Source organism: Nyctibius grandis, chromosome 6 (assembly GCF_013368605.1).
Source record: "Nyctibius grandis isolate bNycGra1 chromosome 6, bNycGra1.pri, whole genome shotgun sequence".
Taxonomy (NCBI): domain Eukaryota; kingdom Metazoa; phylum Chordata; class Aves; order Nyctibiiformes; family Nyctibiidae; genus Nyctibius; species Nyctibius grandis.
Window position 1 is genome coordinate 84,804,749 of NC_090663.1, and position 21,040 is coordinate 84,825,788.

General features: G+C 42.9%; 1 protein-coding gene across 1 annotated transcript in view; it reads left to right on the forward strand.

Annotated features, from left to right (window-relative positions):
- The first annotated feature begins 19,814 nt into the window (after positions 1-19,814).
- ARSJ (arylsulfatase family member J) overlaps positions 19,815-21,040 on the forward strand; it is a 44,547-nt gene continuing 43,321 nt past the window's right edge. Inside the window, exon 1 of the mRNA XM_068403693.1 lies at positions 19,815-20,197. Within this exon, the coding sequence (XP_068259794.1) occupies positions 19,815-20,197 (383 nt within the window). The remainder of the gene's footprint in view (positions 20,198-21,040) is intronic.

The following is a 21,040-nucleotide window of genomic DNA, read 5'->3' on the forward strand; positions in this document are numbered from 1 at the left end:
CATGTCATCAAAGGTAACTCACAAATGAAATCCACAAATATCTCCAGTTTAGATTTCTGGGCAGGTGATGTTGGACAATATAGTTTAATACCATAACTCCAGCACTGAAGCTAGTTTGGACCCCAGCAAAATTTAGAGCAGTATCCGGATCCCAGCAGAATTCTTCTTGATTGAAACAGCCTTTGCAGGATGCTCCAATAGCCAGGGGTTGCGGGCTTATAAACCTGCAATGACCTACTGTCCTACGATACGAAATGCAATAAGGAGAGACAGTAGTTCTGTTGTACTGGGTTTATGCCATCCTAGTCAGGGGCAGCATCAGAGTCTGTTAATAAATCATATTTTACCTTTTTTAAAGCAGAGCAGGGCAGCAAGAGGACAAATTACCTCTTCATGTCCATAGTGATCATTTTTAAATGGGATTACTCAAGTGTTTGGGAAGTTACGAAAAGGTTCTCCTATAAAGTGGAAGAAATGTCAGTGTATTTGCTACATAGGTGGTAAAGGACTGGTGGAAGAAAAGACATGTGTGCCTCTGTTGTGGTAGTCTTGGAACAGGTTGTCATGATAATGCTGTAAGGTAAATCTAGCAGGTTAGAGCTAATAGCCTGCCTTAGAGTATGGCAGCTGGAATGCTCTTCCAGTGCACCTGGATGAAGGATGTATTTATTCTAACATGATCTAGGAGCTACGGGGCTGGAACAAGACATGGGCTCCCTGGATTGCATTTCCTCCTCTGCGTTGAGCAGTCAAGTCGCTGTGTAATTTAGAGGCAGGTGACAAAAGCGAGCACAGGTGGAGGGAAGGGTCTTTTGCCCTCACCACAAAGCCAAGTATTTTCTCCAGATCCTTTCTGCGAGCCTAAGGGTCTGCTTTGTGAAGGAATCATGGGCATCTCAGTGACCTGAACTTAAATAAGCCCTGGGAGCTGCAAAGCTAGGTAACAGTACTTGAGCTGAAGGCTTCTTTATCATCTTTTTTTTTTTTTCTTATCCCTCCCCACTCCATGTTAATGTCTATGTATTCTCATTTGGGGAAGTTGTTGATCTTAATTTTTTTAACGGTTGTGTTATTTCATTGAAAAAATGAATTCATAATGTATGGAGTTTTCTGTGTCTTCTTTTGAAAATTGTTTTGGAATAGAAAAGATGCAATGAAAGCATGATTCATTAATTTTAAAAATAATAGCATCTTTGATTTTTTTCTTTAATAGGATTTCTGTATTCATTCTTTTTCTCTTCAGTAAAAATATTCAAAATTCTTGTCATTTGTTGCATGAAAGATTCCTCTAAACACTGTATCAATTTGGATAAGCAACCTGGTCTTCCGTTTGGATCCTCTTCTTGCTGTCAATTCTCTTTTCAGTCCTAGTAAAAAATACCACCGTGTTTCCTTAGCAATTGCAAATCGCATTAATTGCAGATCATAGAATCGTTTTGGTGGGAAAGGACCTTTAAGATCAAGTCCAGACTCATGTTAAAGCAGTGCAGTAATACAGGATCTGCATATGTATTCTCCCTCCTGTGTCTCACCCACATTTACCAGGCGGTCTGGAATGATAGAAATGCGGGGAGGAACTCCTCAAATGCTGCTTGGCAAAGTAAGACCCTTCACATATCCAGCCTAATAAGGTTTGTGTAACAGAATACATGTGGAGTTCATCGCTGTACTTGGAGTGTCATATATTTAATAGTTTCTCTTCCTCTCAAATTTTCATCTGCTCATGTGTCAACAGGTAGAGGCCCAAGCATCCTCATTGTTCATGGGGAAATTAAATGTGCTGATATTAAGTGACTGCTGTAAAGGGGGAAAAGATCAGAGAGTTCTTGTGGTTTTCTCCTCACAAGCTTAATCGCCAGAAAAAACAGACGACCCTTTTTCACTCAGCCTTACTTTCAGGGAAACATGAAACTGAGAATAGGTGCCCCAGTAAGCGAGGAGCTCTCAGGAGCAAGGGGAGGTTTGTGATCTCTCTCCTACAGAGAAATATGGATTGCTCACGTTACATGGAAGCAGAGAGGTTTTTGACAGCTTGGTGATGGAGTTGTTGCGTACGAGGGCCTGTGCGCAGTGAAGTAAGAAGGAAATTGGAAGTCTATGGGAAGAAATTACATCCGGAGGGCTAACCCCACAAACTACACAGGAGTGATTGCAGTTGAAAGGAGAATTTGCTGTTTCTGGATGGTGCCCGATGAACCTGCCAGTTTCTCTCTCTGCTGATTTCTGGAGATCTCATCGCTCCTGTTCTGAGACTCCCTTTCCAGTAGTTACCTCAGTCTCCTTCCTTACGCATGCTTTGAAACCTTCATTTGAGCCCAGCTGTAGTTTTAAATGTACAGAATGCAACTGGCAGAACCACCTAGCTTTTTTTCTTTTTTTTCTCTTCTTCCCTCTTCTTCCCTCTTCTTCCCTCTTCTTCCCTCTTCTTCCCTCTTCTTCCCTCTTCTTCCCTCTTCTTCCCTCTTCTTCCCTCTTCTTCCCTCTTCTTCCCTCTTCTTCCCTCTTCTTCCCTCTTCTTCCCTCTTCTTCCCTCTTCTTCCCTCTTCTTCCCTCTTCTTCCCTCTTCTTCCCTCTTCTTCCCTCTTCTTCCCTCTTCTTCCCTCTTCTTCCCTCTTCTTCCCTCTTCTTCCCTCTTCTTCCCTCTTCTTCCCTCTTCTTCCCTCTTCTTCCCTCTTCTTCCCTCTTCTTCCCTCTTCTTCCCTCTTCTTCCCTCTTCTTCCCTCTTCTTCCCTCTTCTTCCCTCTTCTTCCCTCTTCTTCCCTCTCTTTTCCCATTCTCCTTTTTTTCTTTTTTTCTCTCCCCCCTCCCCCAAAGATGGGATCACTAGTAAGTCTGTTAAAAGGAAAAGGCAATTGGGTCCTAAGTGTCTGAGACCCCTTTTCACAAATGGAAGAGGGTTCAGAAAACACTGCTCGGGAAGTACCTTGCAGATTCAGAATGATGCCATGACTCTCTGGTTGTTCCAGAGTACTACGGCAACTTTAATAAAAGAAGAAATGATCGTTCTTTGAAGAATCTCCTCCGGGTCAGTGATCCCTGTGCTGTAGCCCACCCATGACAAATTGCACATTTGTAAGGCTCATTGTAACCCGCTGGGTCTCACACAGCGTATTAAATACACATTAAAAGCGTGACCCAGCGGAGGTAATGCTTGACATCTATGAATTCAGTCTATTCCCCTTTCTTTTGCTTACCCTTGAAAATGGAAAGCAATTCCTTGTGTTTCCAGCAGAATCCCCAAACAGTTTTTAACAAACGGCGGCACCAGCCAGTATCACTGATTTTCCTCTAGAGGCCTGGGAAGCTCTGCAATTCTATATTTATTTACTAATTCATTTGGCAAACTAAAAAGCTCTTATTGTTTCCAGAAATTGAACTGTAACAACTCAAAACTTCCTTTCCTTTATAATCGATCTGCTTTTTCTCCTTATGTAGTCATTAAGCCTGGTTTTTATCTTTGCAATAATACTTCCTTAGCATCTGAACATTCTTGTGGCTCTTTTCTCTTATTAGGCATGTGTTTTCCATAAATTTTGTCTGGTTCCCAAGTTATTTTTTTAGTCCATGAATATAATGTCTTACTAGAGAAACTGCCATTTTTTTCTTGATTTGGTTTGCACACCTGCTCGCCTTGTATCATGCTTGAGCACCAGAATGTGTAGAATTTGCTCTTTCTTACATGATGTTACTAATTGCTTCCAATCATTATTTCATTCTTAAAAATATTTTAAAGCTGGGAAATACCTAAGATTTCTTCTACACGTTTGTGGTTTTTTTTAAACAGTATCTGTGTGAACAAAGTGATTCACGTGGTGACACTTACTAGCTTGTACTGTTGTAATATCTAACGGCTCACCATCATACAAGCAATCTGTACCAGAGCTCAGAAGGGACCAGCTAAACCCCAGCCCAGTTTTTCAGCCACATCCTTTCCTTCAGCAGCATGGGCTGGAGAAACTCTAAAAGGAGGGGGGGGGGGGTGTAGAAACAGGACTGCTTTATAAAGTAAACCACTCCCTTTGCACTTTTTTTACATTCGTTTCTTTCTCACCTTTGCCAAATACAGTCTCCAAGCCCATGATTGTGTTTGGAAAAGCAGAAAGAGATCATGCTGAAATGATCTGGGTCTGCCAGAAAAGAGAATTAAGAGTAAGGCCAATGATTATCCAATATTTACTTCTGCCTGTGTTATACAACTTTGCATCATAAAGCAGCAGAGGAAAGTGTGACCTGATCTGTTTTAATCAGGCAATACCAGCTGGGTCTTTTCTCCTATGACTTGCTTTCCTTTTTATTAAACCTTTTCCTGAGAGATCTTTATTGTTTAGTGAGGGCATTGTGGCTGGTGTTAATTTTTGTGATTCAAATATAGATGCTGCAATTTGGTTTTACCTCACATTCCTTCTGTATTGTAAAACGTCAAAGGACCCGACCCCTTTCTAACCCATCGGCGATTAGGTGGTGACCCTAAAGAGGCGTGATTTCCACTTCTGCCAAAAATGGTGTCTGTGTTTTCCTTGCCTTACATGAGCAGTGGGACTGTTTATGATCGAAATTTTGAGCATGTGTATAAGCATTTGCAGGATCAGGGTCACAGTCAGTGTATGGTAAATGATATTATGCAGATGCCATTTCATTACACTCCCAGGTAATGTTAGGAGGCAGCAGGGAGAAGGTGTTTCCAAATGCCTTGAGGCACCGCTCATACATTGTGAAAATCCTTGTTATGCTGACAGACTTACCCTGGGGTGTTACACATGTACTGAATTACATGCGCTTACTACGTTTGTGCAAATCAGAAATGTGTTTCTGCATTTCTGCTTCCCTCTTGGTATTCCACCCATTTGTGTATGATAGTCCATCCAAGCTGGAAGAATTTCTGCAGAAGTGCATGTCTAGCATTTACAATCTGTGTTAACGATGACTATAAAGTTGTTTGTCTTCACGGAATTAGACGTAATCATAATACATTTGCCAGCTCAAATATGCTGAGGCAATAAAGCAAATTCTGCTCACATTACTCATGGCAGTAATTCCCAAATAATTAGTTTGTCATAGTAGGTAATGGGTCTGTGATATGTCTCAATCATAAACCACATAACACACGGTACGGACATAACACACTGCTGCTGCTTGAGAAATGCAAAACCAGAAATCGAATTCCTTAAGTTCAATAAGGAGCCAGCTTCAAACTCACCTGTTTTCATACCTTCTTGGGGAGCTTTTCCACTTCTAATGTAAGGAAAATATAGTCAAAACTTTCACTGGATGTGCTAGAAGAACCCTCCCTAGTGAATCCCCACCCTTTGACACTGCACAGTTCAGTCAAAAAACACATTGGCAAAATCTCACCTCTTTTGTATATCATTATACTTGCCATACAGTTTTTGTCACTCTAGAGAGAGCATCACAAAGCACAGACTTGTTAGCTGCAAGTGTTTCTCTTAGACCTTGCTTAAGTGGATTTCCTCGTTTTTCACTTCAATTTGCTTATTTGTTACTAATAAGCAGTTATTTATATGCATGCTTGTTTTCTTTCCCCCTCTTTACAAAGAGGAAGATCAATGCTTAAAAGCAGGAATGTGGGTGGGGTTTTTTGCCCACAATTTTACCTTTTGGCTGCCGTTGTTCTGTCCTGGCATAAAAAACTTCCCAGGGTGTAGTTCAGCCTGTGAAGTGTTGTACGTAGTGCTCACAGCGTTTAGTGAATGTTACATGCGTAGGAAATTTACTGTTGGAAAATAAATCATCCTGAACTGCTTCCAAAAGCATTCAGTAAGTGTGTGTGTATGTGTTTGTGCTTGGTTTGTGCCTATGTGAATTTAGTTTTCGTGTCCAGAAACTGGTGCTCAATTGCCATAGAAACAGGGATATTCATACATAGACTAAAATCAGTTCAGGACATGATATTACAGCAATTTGCATCCGTGTTCAGTCACGTTTTCTTCCTGAAGAATTGCTGAAACAAATAAAATACGTCCTGAAGCAAATCTATACCATCAGTGCAGTAACAAAAAAAGGAGAGAGATTGCTTGAAGCACAATGTGTCATGCAGTAATTTCCCAAGGGCTAATCATATTAACAGAGAAAACACTGGTGCCAGTTTGACTGAAACTAGTGAAGTTTTATTGAGTGCTACTGTCCCTAGCTGCTGCCCTTAGCTGGGTGTGATTACAAAACCATTTACGGTTTGGAACTGGTTTTATAGTTCACCCTTCTTAGAGGCGAACAGCTGGCAAAAAAATCATTAAATAACACCACCTAAAATGCAAAATGTGGAAAAAAGATCATAAATATAAAACATATTTAGTTTTCTTAAATCTGTGCTAATGACCTCACTGGGTTCTCCTAAATGCAAAATAATGTGGATCTGTGAGAGTGCCCTGAGTGTTATGAAAGTCAGTGGAATAACCTCAGCCTTGGTGAAATCCCACTGGGAAAGTCATCTTTCTAGTTGGTACTGTTTGTGAGCCAATGATAAATTGGGTTTGGGGGGATGTCTCCAGAAATAGGCATTCTCACCACTTTTCCTGTGCGTTGGGACAGAATTATTCATAAGGCGCAATTGGCTGTGACCCAGATGAACAATGTGTGAGAAAACACTATGCTAGTGTCAGACAAAACCTTTAAAGGTCCCTTCCAACCCAAACCTCTGTCAAAGCAAGCACTCCATGTCCCTTGTACACAGCTTTCTGTATCACAGCTTGTTTGGATTTGCATTTCTTAATTGTGTTAGGCAAATTACAGGCTTGTAGGAGCTTAATTGGTGGCTAAGGGCTCTTCACAAGGTACAGAAATGACTCAAAGAGAATTTGTGGCAGAAAATGTTTGGGGTCCCATCACTTCTAATTAAAAAAACTACCTATAATTGGTTTCATGCTAAACTAGTCCAACTCACCAAGTCGGTGTAATCTATTTGAGTGATGTTAACTGACGACATAGGAGCAAAAGCAGAGACAGGCTCTCTAGTGCAAACAATTACGTGTGAGTTACGGGAGGGTATCTTGGCAGTTTTCAGATGTCGGCACACATCTGAACAGTCTTGGAGCAATCTAAATCAAATTAAGGTCATTTTAACTGTGACTAGAAGTGACCTCATGGGGAGTTTAATCCACTTTAACATTCCCAGCTGCAGCTAACTCTGACTGAATTTTCTGGTGTATCCCCAAGCAGGCAGCTGTCTGGGTGTGATATACGGGAATTCTGCGGTTCAACAGTCTCTGCAAACCATTGGCAACCAACAGGTGAAGAGAAAGTCCTGTAGTTTGGAAATCATAGGAGTTACATATGCAAACCTTCAGCAACTATATGTTAAGTGATATAAGAGTCTCCGCTGACATTATATTACTTGTTACTATGAGCTAGATCCAACCTTGCACACTTAAATCTTTTTGCCCCCCAAAATTTTCCCCAAGGGACTCTTTTTCCGAGTATTATGCTGTACATTGGAAACAGACTTGGATCAAGGCTCCAGATCAAAGCCTGATCAGCATGATATCTTCCACTTGAGAGTTAATACGTCCACTGTATTAGTCATAAAATATGGAAAGGAACCAAGTTTCCCGTTTCATGCCATCAACCACATCTAAACTACTGTACCCGTGGAATTAGGGCCTGCAACCATGGGATAGCTGTTTGGTGTGTTTGAAATGAGCCATCTGAGAACAGGACTGAGGATTTGATATTTATTGTTAATAATTGTGAGGGGTCTGCTTTAACCAAGAGATTACTCTGGTTTACTGTAAACCAAGAAATTGAAATGAATGTTTTCATCGATACGGTTAAAACTAGACAAGAGGGAAACAGGAGTTGGTTGCAAGCAAGGCTGTTCCGGAAGAGACCTCCTAGGTTTTTGGCTCCAGGTTTCTGGCATAACAGGCAATTGCGTTTTCAAGTCACATTTATGCGGTTGCCAAGTCAATCTTTAATCAGTGGCAGTCTGTATATTAAGCAAACACAGGCCTCTTTGCTTCTTAGTAAGCAACTTGTGTGGTTTGCCTATATACAGACCATGATTTTTACAGATGAGTTTGAGCATCCAAATAATAATTTTAAGAACTAATTTTAATCTATGCATTCTGCTAGTCCAATCAAAATATATTCTGGGGCAAGCATGCATTCAATTAATCAATGTTTATGGTTTACCTTGTTTAGCTCAGTCACAGGTCACCTAGCGAATTACACAGCATTTCTTCTACTTCTTCCATAATTGTTCTAAACCTGCTATTTTCCTTCTATGTAAAATAGGTACCTATTTTTATCATTAATGCTGGCTGTCAGATTTGCATTTTGACTCTGATAAGTCTTTCTATTAACAAAACTCCACAGAGAGGAATGCAAACAGAAGGTGAAATACAGCTAAATGCTGGGCTACTGGCTTTTACAATTTTATCTCTATCTGAAAATTTACTTATGGCCTCAAAGCTGAGTGTGAGAGAAGAAACATGACTGGAGATTATTCGTGGTAAAAATAGCAGGGAGGTGTTCGATCTTTTTTCTTAAAAAATAAGAAGCTGAAAATACAATGCATTAAAAACTCAAAATTCAGAAGACATATAGGATCCAAAATGTATTAAATATTTTTTTTTAAATCCCATGAAAATTAGATGCCTGACCCACGCCCTGAAGGCACAGAGCTTTGGCAATACTATAAATGTCCATGAATCCATTTATAGTTGTTTACCTTAGAGATAATATTAGAAGGAATTTTCCGTAGTGGTAGAAAGAGAGCTTGTCTCTTAATATCTCTTCTCCCAAAACCAAAAGAGGGATACAGCTTTAATGGACTTATAAGTATACATTTCTACATGTCAGGAAAAAAGGCTTAGACATTCCTTCTTGGTTCTTATATTTCACACAAGCTTATTGCACAAAATACAGTTCATGTTTTTAATTTATGACAATTGTAGTGGAAGTTTAGACCATACATATTATTACTGTGACCCAAAATTCTGACATTTTATAGTAGCAGGAGTTATTGGTCTTATAGTGTGGATGAAAGAACCTGTGGAATAAAGAGCACCAAAAATCAACAGAAACAACTAATTTTTTTACCCATATGTTATATATATGTATAAAAACGTGTGTGTATATGTATATAGAGAGAGTATGTGTACATACTTATACATACACACAAACATTGACCTACCAGCAGCTGCAAATTATTTAAGATCTAAGAACAGAGTTTACCAAATAGATACAGTTAAGTCTGTTCCCAGGGATGAAACCTAACTTGTAGATCAAATAGCTCGAGACTTTTGTAGGTTGATACCGAAACTGCTGACACTCATTTGAGGAAATTAGTTTCTTGGATTTTTTTCCTCTGTTACATGTGGAGATAGTTTCTATTTCACAGCATTTATAAGGCCTATCACTGGGGAACGGAGAAAACAAAAGCCATAAAATTCCCTCTAAGCCGTGGCAGTTGTTTTAACAACTGCAGAATCATGACGCTACAGTGGCTTGTGTCATTCCAAGGGCTTCATCCATAGCTCACCAAAGCACCATTTTCACAGGCTTAAATGGATTTCACTTCAGGATTTTTCAGGACCAGACAAACCAACTATTCCTTAGTCAAAATACGTTCCTTGTATCTGCAGGCACTGTGCAACAGCGTGTCTTCAGTTGCACACTGCAAAGTAAATTATTTTTTCTGAGAAGATACCTGAAGTTGTGAGCACGCCTACATCTGCTCACACAAGGGGATTTGCGCAAAATTTCAACTCCTCTTCAGCCTGTGGCACAAACTCTAATATTGGTGGTGAACTCTAAGGAAACTTCAGAGAAATAGGAGATGCCTGCTCTGTCTTGTGAGCCCTTCTAAAAGAAAAGGCAAAGGTTGCTCTATAAAAGGAGTGAAGAATCTGCATGGGTCATTCATCCCCAACGGCAAAGCCAGGAGATGGTGAGGTTTTTGTTTCAGTTGCTCCCTATCTGTGGTGGAGGCAACGGTCACACACCCGGGAGAGGAACTTGATTTTATTGCAGGATGGTGTCCGTCTAAAGTCCTCTCCCAGGCTGCTTGCTTGGAAAGAGGACGAAGGAATGAGCAATTAACGAGAATAGATAAGAGCTGATCCATGCTGAGGTTAGAGGGCAAGATAACAGACAACACTGATGAATCTCAAGTTTGTTTTTATAGTAAAGGAAAGCTTTCTTTCGGTGATCTTCCTAAAACAGGAATTAAGTTTCTTCTTTCCCCATGGTGTTTGGTTACTTGTGGAGATGTTTCAAAAGGCTTGTGTGTAATTGAAAAGATACCTAATTGAAATGGGCCATTAAACATGCTCGACAGGAATTTGGAGAGGAGGGTGGCACTGTTCGGAAGAGAGAATCAGTGGGGCATCATCCGTGAGCATGGGACGATGCTGGGGTTGTAGCTAATTAATCCAAGCAGCGATACGTGTGATATTACCAAAGCAGAACGCTACAAAGGGTCCTCAGAAAATTTGTAATTTATTATGCTTTCAGTCTGGGGAAGTAGGGGATGGCATGTTTCATAAGTTCTGGCAACCCTCCAGACCCCACTGAAATCCTGTTTAACGTACGGGGCTATTGCCAACTTCCAGAATGCTCCTGAATTCCCAGAGGAAGTGATAGAAACCCCCCACCTGCAAAATTTAAGCTCATTGTTATTACCTGCACTGTAATAGTGCCTTGAGGCTCTAATTTGCACGACATGCTCTTATCCAGCGTTTCGGCTGGAACTTATTGCCCTCTGTAGAATCCAAGAGGTCACATTTTATGCTTTTTAATTACTAATTGAACTTAATCAGCAATTTTTGATTGTCCTAGTGCTCAGAACATGCTGCTGCCTGTAGATTTTACATTTCTGCATGATACAATGTCAAACTGAATTTCATTCTGGCCAACTTTTGCAGTATAATTTGATGAATGCGTTCTTTTTCTTCAATACCTTTTGGTTCCTAAGCAACACTTATTTTCTGCCAAATTAGTTATCCCTTTACCTGATGCTCTATGACACAAAATATACAGTAGATCTGCTGAATACTATAAGTGATTTTAGGGTTGCAAGGGGTTTTTTTTAAAAAAGGTTTCCAGACTTGGATCTGAATCAATGTAAAAATGGTTAAATGTCACTTACATATGTAGCTGCTGTATTAATTTTGGAGAATTGCTGATTTCATCCGAGAAAAAAAGTGCTTGCATCAAAAAAGGCACATGCAACCATTATTCATAACAAGCAATAACACACTTCTCCTTAAAAGCCTTGTGTTTTTTTTTTTCCCCCTCTTCTATCGTGTTCTATCTCTTAATGTGTGTTTTGGTTATGTGTGTAAGCAGCGAGTTTACAAACGGATGAGGAATACAAGTAGTTGCCTCACGGACTGGACAGTATCAAATTCAGACTAGAAATAAAATACAGGAGTTTGAGTGATACTGATTAACAACTAGAACAGTGTATCAGAAAAAAAAAAGACAAACTGATGAAATACAGAATTTCAAGTAGACCTGGATCTAATAACAATCCTTTGAGTTCCTTGTGCTGTTATACAGATCTTCAGGATCTCCTAAGACATCTGCATACCTGTTGTCAGCTCTTGGCAGGCCACTAGATATGGCTTTGCTACATACAAGAGCTCAGCCACATCTGTTAATAACTACTGGGTTTTTACATACCCATGACCACTTAGTGCACGTTCCCTTTCTTATGGCATTTTTATTGGTATAAAACTGCTTTCTGTAATATTCCATGAAATATTTATTTGCAAATCTTGAACCACCCCAACCATATATAGCTTTTTTGTTTGACCGTGTGATTAGTTTCTAAGCACCCATGCTTCCTCAATGACACTGAAATAATTTTCTCACAGTAGATGTTTCAGTTCAGGCACAATTGTTTTAATTTTTCACATTAATAAAATGTCAACACTGGACAATTTGTCCTGCACTGGGGCTTTTGTGTGATACAGCACTATCATATTCAGTCAAATCTTTATTAGAAATGCTCTTGGGGGGTCAGTGGGGCATAAGAAGGTTAATGGTGTAGGGATAGTGGGAGTGGTAAAGGTGTAAGAGAAATAAAACTTAAACATGTTCATCTTTAGCTGTAAGTCTAGTTGTCCAATAGGTGATCTGTAACAGATGTCCAAGAGTTTTCTGTTTATAAATTTGTTTATAAGCTTTACTTGGATATTAGAATTCAGCTGAGCAATCCTGTCATACTCCTTCATTTCTGAAACTTGAAAAGCTACACCTGTGAAATCCTGTTCCCACTGCAGTTGCCCTGCTCTAGTCGCGCTAAAACATTGCAGCCACCGTTCTGTCACATTCTGGCCATCATTCGCCTTCCCAGGCTGCAGCAACATAAACCAGACTGTGTTCCTTCTTTTTTGCAAATGTATAGAATCATAGAATCGTTTTGGTTGGAAAGGACCTTTAAGATCATCAAGTCCAACCATTAACCCAGCACTGCCAAGCCCAGTACTAAACCATGTCCCTCAGAACCACATCTACACATCTTTTAAATCCCTCCAGGGATGGTGACTCCACCACTGCCCTGGGCAGCCTGTGCCAATGCTTGACAACCCTTTCAGTGAAGAAATTTTTCCTGATATCCAATCTAAACCTCCCTTGGCACAACTTGAGGCCATTTCCTCTCGTCGTATCACTTGTTCCCTGGGAGAACTAGGAACCATTATCATTCCATGTGTGCGTGTGCCCCTCCTGGAACTTTTTTGACTGGTCAGGCATTCTGAATTAAATATGAAAGAGAGAAAGAACATCGTCAGTTCTGTCGATTAATATTGGTGGCCAGGTAGAGGAAGGAAGGAAGGAAGGAAGGAAGGAAAGTGGGTAGAGCCGTTCCTGCAGCAGCAGCAGGGAAATTTCCAGAGGCTCTGAAGACAGTATCTTCTTTAACAGGAGTTCCAACAGTTGCATAGCCTGAAAACGTTGTAGATTCCTAAGAGGCCAGCAACCTCTAAAACATTTTGGGGCAGGACAAGACTATAAATATCAAAGTGGATGTGGGTTGTGCCAGAATATTTGTCGCCGTTTTTAAACACATCTGAAAGGATGAAGCCATTGTTGGCTATACTTCCAAAAGAACTAAGGCAAACCACTGACAGAAGGGTAATGTTAAGACTATGGAAATGCAGAATGAAAACATAGACATACCTGTGAAAAATCTTTCCCATTGCCCTCCAAGGGAGTACAGGACAGTAACTATAGGAAGCACTTAGAAGTGTATGCAAACACATTTGTATGTGCTTGTTATAATTATGTTGTAACCTCCCTTTTGGTCAGGCACAGCTGGTTGAACTATGGGACCTTCTGAAAATTTATTTAGATTTGTTTTAATTGCCAAACATTACAAACTATAATTAAAACTTATTACCAAAGTAATCTCTGACATTACAATGTGTCAAATTTTATATGCATGACCTGAAGCTTGGATTTGGTATAGCAGTGGGTCATCTAAATGCTATTTCTAGTATTTAACAACTATTTAAGACATCCCGAGCCTTACAAGCACTTCATTGGCGTTATTCCTTCTGAAGGCCGTGCACCATTCCAAGTTAAAAGCATCCCTCTGCCTTAAAGCTCCCATTAGAAAGGGACAGCTTGGTTGCAGCTGTGCACCCGTAACCTTGAAAGCAAATACTTTACGAGGCCAAAAAGCAATACTTAGAATTAGGTTTTGCTACAGTTGTACCCTTTTGACCAAGCTGTATTTTCAGTTTTACTGTTGTCTGGGAAAAAAAAACCCAAAATGTAGTGTTTTGTGAATGACAGGCAGTTGGTAAAACACTTGCAGCAGGCTGTGGTATCATCCCTCATGAACTAGAAAAGATTTTTTTCTTTACAAAGAGAAAGATTTCTCTTCCACTCTAAAGCTTTAGTTATTTTGAAAAGATCCATCCTGTTTAAATTTTCTAGATTTATGTGGCATTATAAGGTCATGCCTTGCCCCAGTTGTCTTGCTCTGGCCTTTTTAACTGCACTAACATTAAGACAAGTTTTAAACAAGAGAAGGTGACCTTGTGCGTAAAAACCCGTGATCTAGGAACAGATGAGACTGTTCCTTCTGCAGTATTTGTCGCAAGGAAACTATGTTGGAGGTTATAGCTGCTCTCTGAGAAAGTGATTTTAACAATAGCGTGCCAAAGCTTCAAAGCAGTAATGTGCTGATGGCTATTGTAGCCTCTAGATGTGCACTGTAACCTATTCAGATCATTTGGCTCTTCAGAAACTCAGTAAAGCCAGAAAAATGTCCATGACCCTCACAAACATCCAGACTGTAGCATTAAAAAAAAAAAAAAAAAAAAAGGAGATTTTGTGTCTACCTTTGTATCTGAGATTAAGGGTGGCCTTAGCTGAGGACTAGCATTAGTGGTAAACCCAAGAGTATCTCTGTCCAAGGACGCTTCCTGTGGAGTTGTGGGGGTTGATGACAGTATCAGAGATGTGGGTCCATGGCCAAGCATGGGCACTGCTGCAGCAGACCACCAAGCGGGGTCTATAAAGCTCACTCACTTTTCAGTCCTGCGAGGTGCTTGGGATGGTGTGCAGAAACACGCGTCAGGGAGCTGCTCCATTGCCCGTGCAAAATAAATTACTTTGTCCTCATTCTTGGAGCAGCACAATTCTATTTTGCCATTACAACTGAGAAGCCCTAGCTGTGAATAGATGGGATAAATGCAGCAAATGCACCTCCTTTGCCTCATAATTGGTGAGTAAATCTAACTGCCATGCAGTGGCCATAGCCACTTGATGTTGAGAGGGGTTATATCACCTCTAATGTCATTGAGAACTGTGTGACCCTTTTCTCAGTGAGGACTTTCCCTGACATCTCCTACTAACATGTCCCCTTTTCCTCTGGAAGGAAGGTATTCACACTAGGCAGCATATTATCCAGTTGCTGTTCCTGGGAGCAGTTGTTTCAATAGGACTATACAAATTTAAAGGCTTGGTTCTGTTTCATTTAGGATCATGAACCTTAGGTAACTTGGAAATTGGGAGGTTCCTCCAGAAAGGCAACCACCAGCTCTGAAGTTTTGTTGTTTCAGTCATTACAGAGTCTGACATGAGAGGTGTATCTAAGGTCAAGTCCTGAATTTCCAGAGTGACTTTATCGGCATCAGTTGAGCAACTGCACATTTACATCACTGCAGGCAGCTGAGATCAGAATCTGGACCTTTGCCCACGAAACATGGCAAGGAATTGAGGAAAATCTGTGTTAAATATAGAATGTCAACAGCAAAGTTCTGGTTATGTCATCACAAACCAGGGAGTAAGCCACGGGTGGAAGCTGATAATTCACAAGTAGCACATCTGTAGATTAATTACCAGGGTCCACCAATGGAAGGCAAAGGGAATGATATACGTCCCATAACTCACCGGGTTTTTATTCGTGTTTCTAACACGCCGTTTCCAGTGATCAGTGCCTGGCAAAGGCACAGCATCCACCTGGGAAGCAGAATGTGGTGAAGCCCTGCTTCTCCCCTTCCCCGCTAGGAAGGTGTGCTGAGGACTGGGCTGTGCAAAACTTAACCGGGGTGAAAGGAATCCCTAGTTACATTTCCTGCTCTTGGAAATACAAAGAATATTGACTGTGTGTGTAGGCCAAAGCCTGCTTGGCTTTTACTGTAGATGTAGCTATTAAGCTAAAAATAACAGTTCAAAAAGCTGTTCTTAACGCAGACAAAGTTTTCTGGCCTCAGGCATAACCAGAAGAGCTCTGGAGTGCACATCCTGAATTGCAACCTTTCTTCTTACCGAGAGCTTTGACTTGAAGGTAAGAAGAAACACGTAGTCTCCAACTAGTTAGAATGGCCTTTCTAAGATTGAACGGTTGGAAGAACAGTTATGGTGTTATCATAGGAGTGTTAGCATTTGAATCTATTTTTTCCTACAAACTGTCTTCTCAAGACCTCGTTTACCATTATTGTTCCTGCTTCTCATGAACTTGAAGTGGCATTCCCTCCCGGGACATGTATGGCACAAGGAAGGAGAGATGGCCCCTTCCAGCCTTGCCACACTGCTCACCCGGGATCTAGGTGCCCGTCTCCCACACCGCAGGACGGCCTCATCTGTGCAGGGCCTGGCAGATGGGGCTGGGTAGGACAGAGAAAGAAAATATACAGAATCCCAGAATCAGTCAGGTTGGAAGAGACCTCTGGGATCATCGAGTCCAACCATTGCCCTGACACCACCATGTCAACTAGACCATGGCACTAAGTGCCATGTCCAGTCTTTTCTTAAACCCCTCCAGAGATGGTGACTTCACCACCTCCCTGGGCAGCCCCTTCCAATGGCTAATGACCCTTACTGAGAAGAAATGCTTCCTAATGTCCAACCTGAACCTCCCCTGGCAAAGCTTGAGGCTGTGTCCTCTTGTCCTATCGCTAGTTGCCTGTGTTATCTTCATTTTTGGAAAACATTTTTATCTGCACCCTCCAAGGTGTGTCTCATTTTAAAACAGCTTTTTTTTTCCCTAAAAAAAAAAACCCTTTAGATTCCGTGGCCCCTGAACCTGACCCAGTCCAGCAGCAAGCGGCTCGGTAGCGTGGAGGGAACGGGAGCGGAGCTGTGACCCAGAGCATCCCTCCAAGTCACACATCCCGGGGCCGTGCCTCAAAAGCCAGGCTTGGGACAGAAACTCCTTCAACCAGACTAATTCTTTGTTGTCTGTGCTAGTACTAACTCTTTGCTCTCTGTCGTGATTGGCTTCGAAGGAACAGTCTCCTTTAATTTTTCAGCTGCGCTTCACTTTATCAGCTGCTGTCTTGGCTTATATTTGTACATCAAATGTGTATGTCTCAGAAACAGGAAGGTTAGATGTCAGCCTGACCTGAAACATCTCGCAAAGGGCATGTTTAATGGCCCTGCCTTGGCTGAAGGTAGCTGCAGATGAACCTTCAGCTAAAGTCATCTTCTCTGAACATATTTAATTGAGTTAATTTTATGGTCTCAAGAGACTACATAACAAGTACTAAAAATATATCATTTCCTAATAGTATAATAAATCCAATTTTAACTACTGCGTATTTGAATTAACCTATTCTATGCACTCAAGTTTAAATACCTACGAAGGTTCTGGGTTTTTTTTTCCCTGAGGGAAAAACACTTCCTCCAGCTTTCACAGCTCTCCTGTTCCTTTCGCTGAGCATCCTCAACGGGCTGTATAAACTATGCTTGCAACTCCCCAGTGACTACAAATATTGTCTTAAGGGGAATATTAATAGCACGTTATCTCTCAAGGCCTCTTGACTTGAAGGTCAGCAGGGTATTTTGCTGACATAAGCCTGCTTTTGTTTTTACAAAAGTAGGGAAAAAAAAGGGAGAGGGGACATTCTGTCAGGCCCATAAAGGTGATGGGGCAGCACTGGAAAAGGGAAATATTTTGATTATATAAGCAAAATCATACAGGGCTAATTACAGATGATTATATGTGGGTATCATAATGCATGGATTATATCATGAGTGATATACTGTGATATACTGTGATAGCTGGTGTTTGGTATGTTTTAAAACAAACAAAAAGAATTAATTAAAAATATATTTAACTACTAGAAAATATTAATACATTTGATCAGATATTTAGTGTGATGATTTAATGTGTGTCCAGGTCCACGGTACTATTACAGCTTATATCAAAAGGACATTATGTGGTGTTTGCCATTGTACAGTAGATGGGTTAAAGGCAAAATAGCATTATTAATCTAATTTGCTATTTGTAGTTTTAGGTTTCTTTATACATTCTTTCACTCTTGTAAATGTGAAGGAAAAGCAGGAGTAAAAAATTTTATCAGAGAGTTCTTTTAAAGGGAATGTCACTTCAGTATATGAAAATTTAAGGGTTTCTTCAGTTTAAGGTTTTGGAGGGGTTTTCGTTTTGGAATGAGCTTGAGTTAACATGCTGTAAAGTTTCTCCGATTTCAGAAAAAGATGTTCTGCCTCAGGAGTTACACTTGGGAGGTGTTACAACGCAGATGTAATTTTATCAATATCGCTTTCCAGTGTGGGCAAGCCCTTAGGCAGCACATTAAAATCACTAAATCCACTTTTACTTCCATGTTCTCCCTGCTGCAGCGTTATAAATTGCAGCACAACACTTAGTTACTTCTGAATAGCTCTTTTTCAGTGGAAATTTGAGAGCGGGGACATTTCTGTTCACATTAGGTTGCACAAAATCAGTTAGATTGAGGGAACTTAAATTTGGGTCGAATCTAACACACTATGGATATCAGTTAAGAAGCCGCTCCTCGTGTCTGCTCTGTCAATTTAGTGCACAGAAACTTCTTCAAAGCATCCGTTGGCAGGTGTACCTGGGTGAAAAATATGAACTTTGGGAACTATTAAATCAATTGTCATGCCACCTCTTCTGCTCTTGTACGGTAACGCTGATGTTAGGAACGGTTCATTAGAGAAGCTCCTCCAGCTGATTTGGTTTCTCGTGCGGTGCTCAAGCGAATACCACGCTGTGCCAGAGGGAGGTTGTGCTCTGGGAGAAAAGCAGCCCTCCCTGCTCCCTCCCCATCCAAAACTCTTCTTGTACTCTACAGCAGGCCCTTCGAGGTGATGTAACTCAGAGCCGTGGGGAGCAAAGGGAACTTTTTAAGAGCGTTTTGAACTTTCAGTACTAGAATCCATCAGCTCTCAAGAACCGAGAGGCAGAAGGGTTCCTGCGGGAGGGCTACCAGCCAGCCGGGACCAGCCAGAGCTCCTGCGGGCCGCAGTAATGGCAGGGGTTCATCCAAGTGGCTGTTTAAGAGTTAATGCTTTATAAAATGTAGTTTGAGTAAAAGTTGTTCCTGTCGTGATGACTCATGTTAGACAGGTCCAACCTGCACATTTACTTCAGTTCAGCCTCATGACGCATGAATGTTAAGTTTCTGCTCGCTTCGGTGTCTTTCAGGACTGGGGTGAAGTCGTATTTTGCAAGTGCAGCACATTCATACTTTAACCCAAATTTTAAAAAATGATAGTACTTGGAAAAAGCACATTCCTCGCATTGGCCACAGCCTTACCAGAACTGGGGGGGTTTGGGATTTGGGACTGGTTTGTGGCTGAAAACAAATCTGGTACGTTTCATACCTTCCAGATGTTTGTGGCACTTAAAACAATATTGGGGGGGGGCAAAACGACCACCGAGCTTTGGGAAGGAGAGGGGGAAAGGGCTGCCCTTTGCGGGGGGGCAGATGACAGCAGGCGCTGCCCCGGGGCGGGGGCTTCGCCTCCGAAATGCGGGGGGCAGCGGGGGCGAGGAAGGGGAGGAGGGGAGGGAAGGAAGCACGGCCGAGGCTGCCGAGGGGGCTGGCCGGGGGGAAGGCGCAGGCAGGGGATGGGTTTGCGGAGGGGGCGGGCAGGGGGGAGCGGGGCTCCGGCTGCCTTCGGGGGGGCGGCGGCGGGGAGGAGCGGGAGCGGCCCGGCAGCGCCGGAGGGGGCGGGCGGGGGAGGCAGCCCGGCCCGCTGGCCGCGCTGCGCCGGGGCGCCCCGGACTCGCCCGGCCATGGGCACCGGCCCCGGGACGGGCAGGCAGCGGCGGCCCGGCGCGGGGCCGGGGGCGGGCCGAGGCTGCTGCGAGCCCCGGCGGGGCCCTGCCCACCCGGCCGGCACCGGGAGCGGCCCCGGCGGCAGCGCGGGGCAGGGCGGCCTCGGCAGCCGGTGAAGTTGGCGGTGGGTGCCGGGAGCGGGGCTCCTCTGCGCTGCCCCGCCCGGCGGCACCCTGCCGGCCCCTGCCCCGCCGCTCCCACTCTTTCGGTTTGTTGTTTTGGGGTATTTTTTTTTGTTTTCTTTTATTATTATTATTTTTCTCTTCCGTCTCGCCCTCGCTGCAGCCGAGGTGGATGGCCCGCAGTGGGTACACCTGGCCGCACCGCCTCTGCAAGGGGAAGATGCTGGCCGTGGGGGTGCTGGCCGGCCTCTCGGTGCTGAGCCTCCTCGCTTACGGCTACCTGTCCTGGGACAGCCTCGGACTCCTCGGCCCCGGAGAGACCGAGGCGACGAGGACCGGGCTGGGAGGAGAAGAGCTGGGGGCCGGCGTCCCCAGCTCGCAGCCTCACATCATCTTCATCCTGGCTGACGATCAGGGATTCAGAGACGTGGGGTACCACGGGTCGGAGATCAGGACGCCCACTCTGGACAAGCTAGCTGCCGAAGGGGTTAAACTGGAGAACTATTACGTTCAGCCTATGTGCACACCATCCAGAAGCCAATTTATCACTGGAAAGTAAGTTTACTACTGCTTCGTCATTCACCCCCCCAGCTTAAACGCTGGCCCTGTTGAAAAGAGCACGGGTCGAACCTGGCTGGGCACAGCTCTGACTTGGCCTGCAGGCAGAGAGGTGCCTTCCTGGTTCGCTTAAAAACTTTGAACAAAACGGACTTTCTGTTTGAAATAGCGCAATGAGAACTCGGGCTCTGTGAGGCAGGGAGGATTGAGCCCTGTGAGCTGCCCCTGCGGAGCGCTGCCGTCCCTTCACGTGTGCCGCATGACTAACATACGTGCTGGCTGTCAAGCAGCGCCGCTGGGACTGGGAAGCGATCAGCTTAGGTTTGCTGGGCCGTTTCAGAGGGACGTACAGGAGGAGCCCGTGTTAGGGAACCCAAAGCGTTACGTTTTTTCCAGTGCATTTGTTGCAGCTGGCGTGTTGGATCCTGGGTCTCGCTGAACCTTAACTTCATGCGAGTTGTCTCTGAGGATTATATAGAATTCACAAGATGATTCTTCCCCATTATGGGGCTGAGTGCAGGGAGTCCAGATGCTCTTTCGGGATCCTCTGAGCTGTAGTATTGTTCTTGTCATGATGCAGTTGCCGCTTTGCAAACAATTAGAAACTTTTAAGTTGCTAAAATAGGCACCTCATTAAATGGTGAATGCAGGGAGTTGGTGGTGTGTACTTTGCTGTCTCTGGTAAATTGTGTTTTAATGTGGTCTGTTAAGTAAATAATTAATTACTCAACCCAAGGGCCTTGTTACATGTGAAGGTTCCCTGTCTGTGGTAGGGGGTTTGGAACTAGATGATCTTTAAGGTCCCTTCCAACCCAAACCATTCGATGATTGTATGATTAA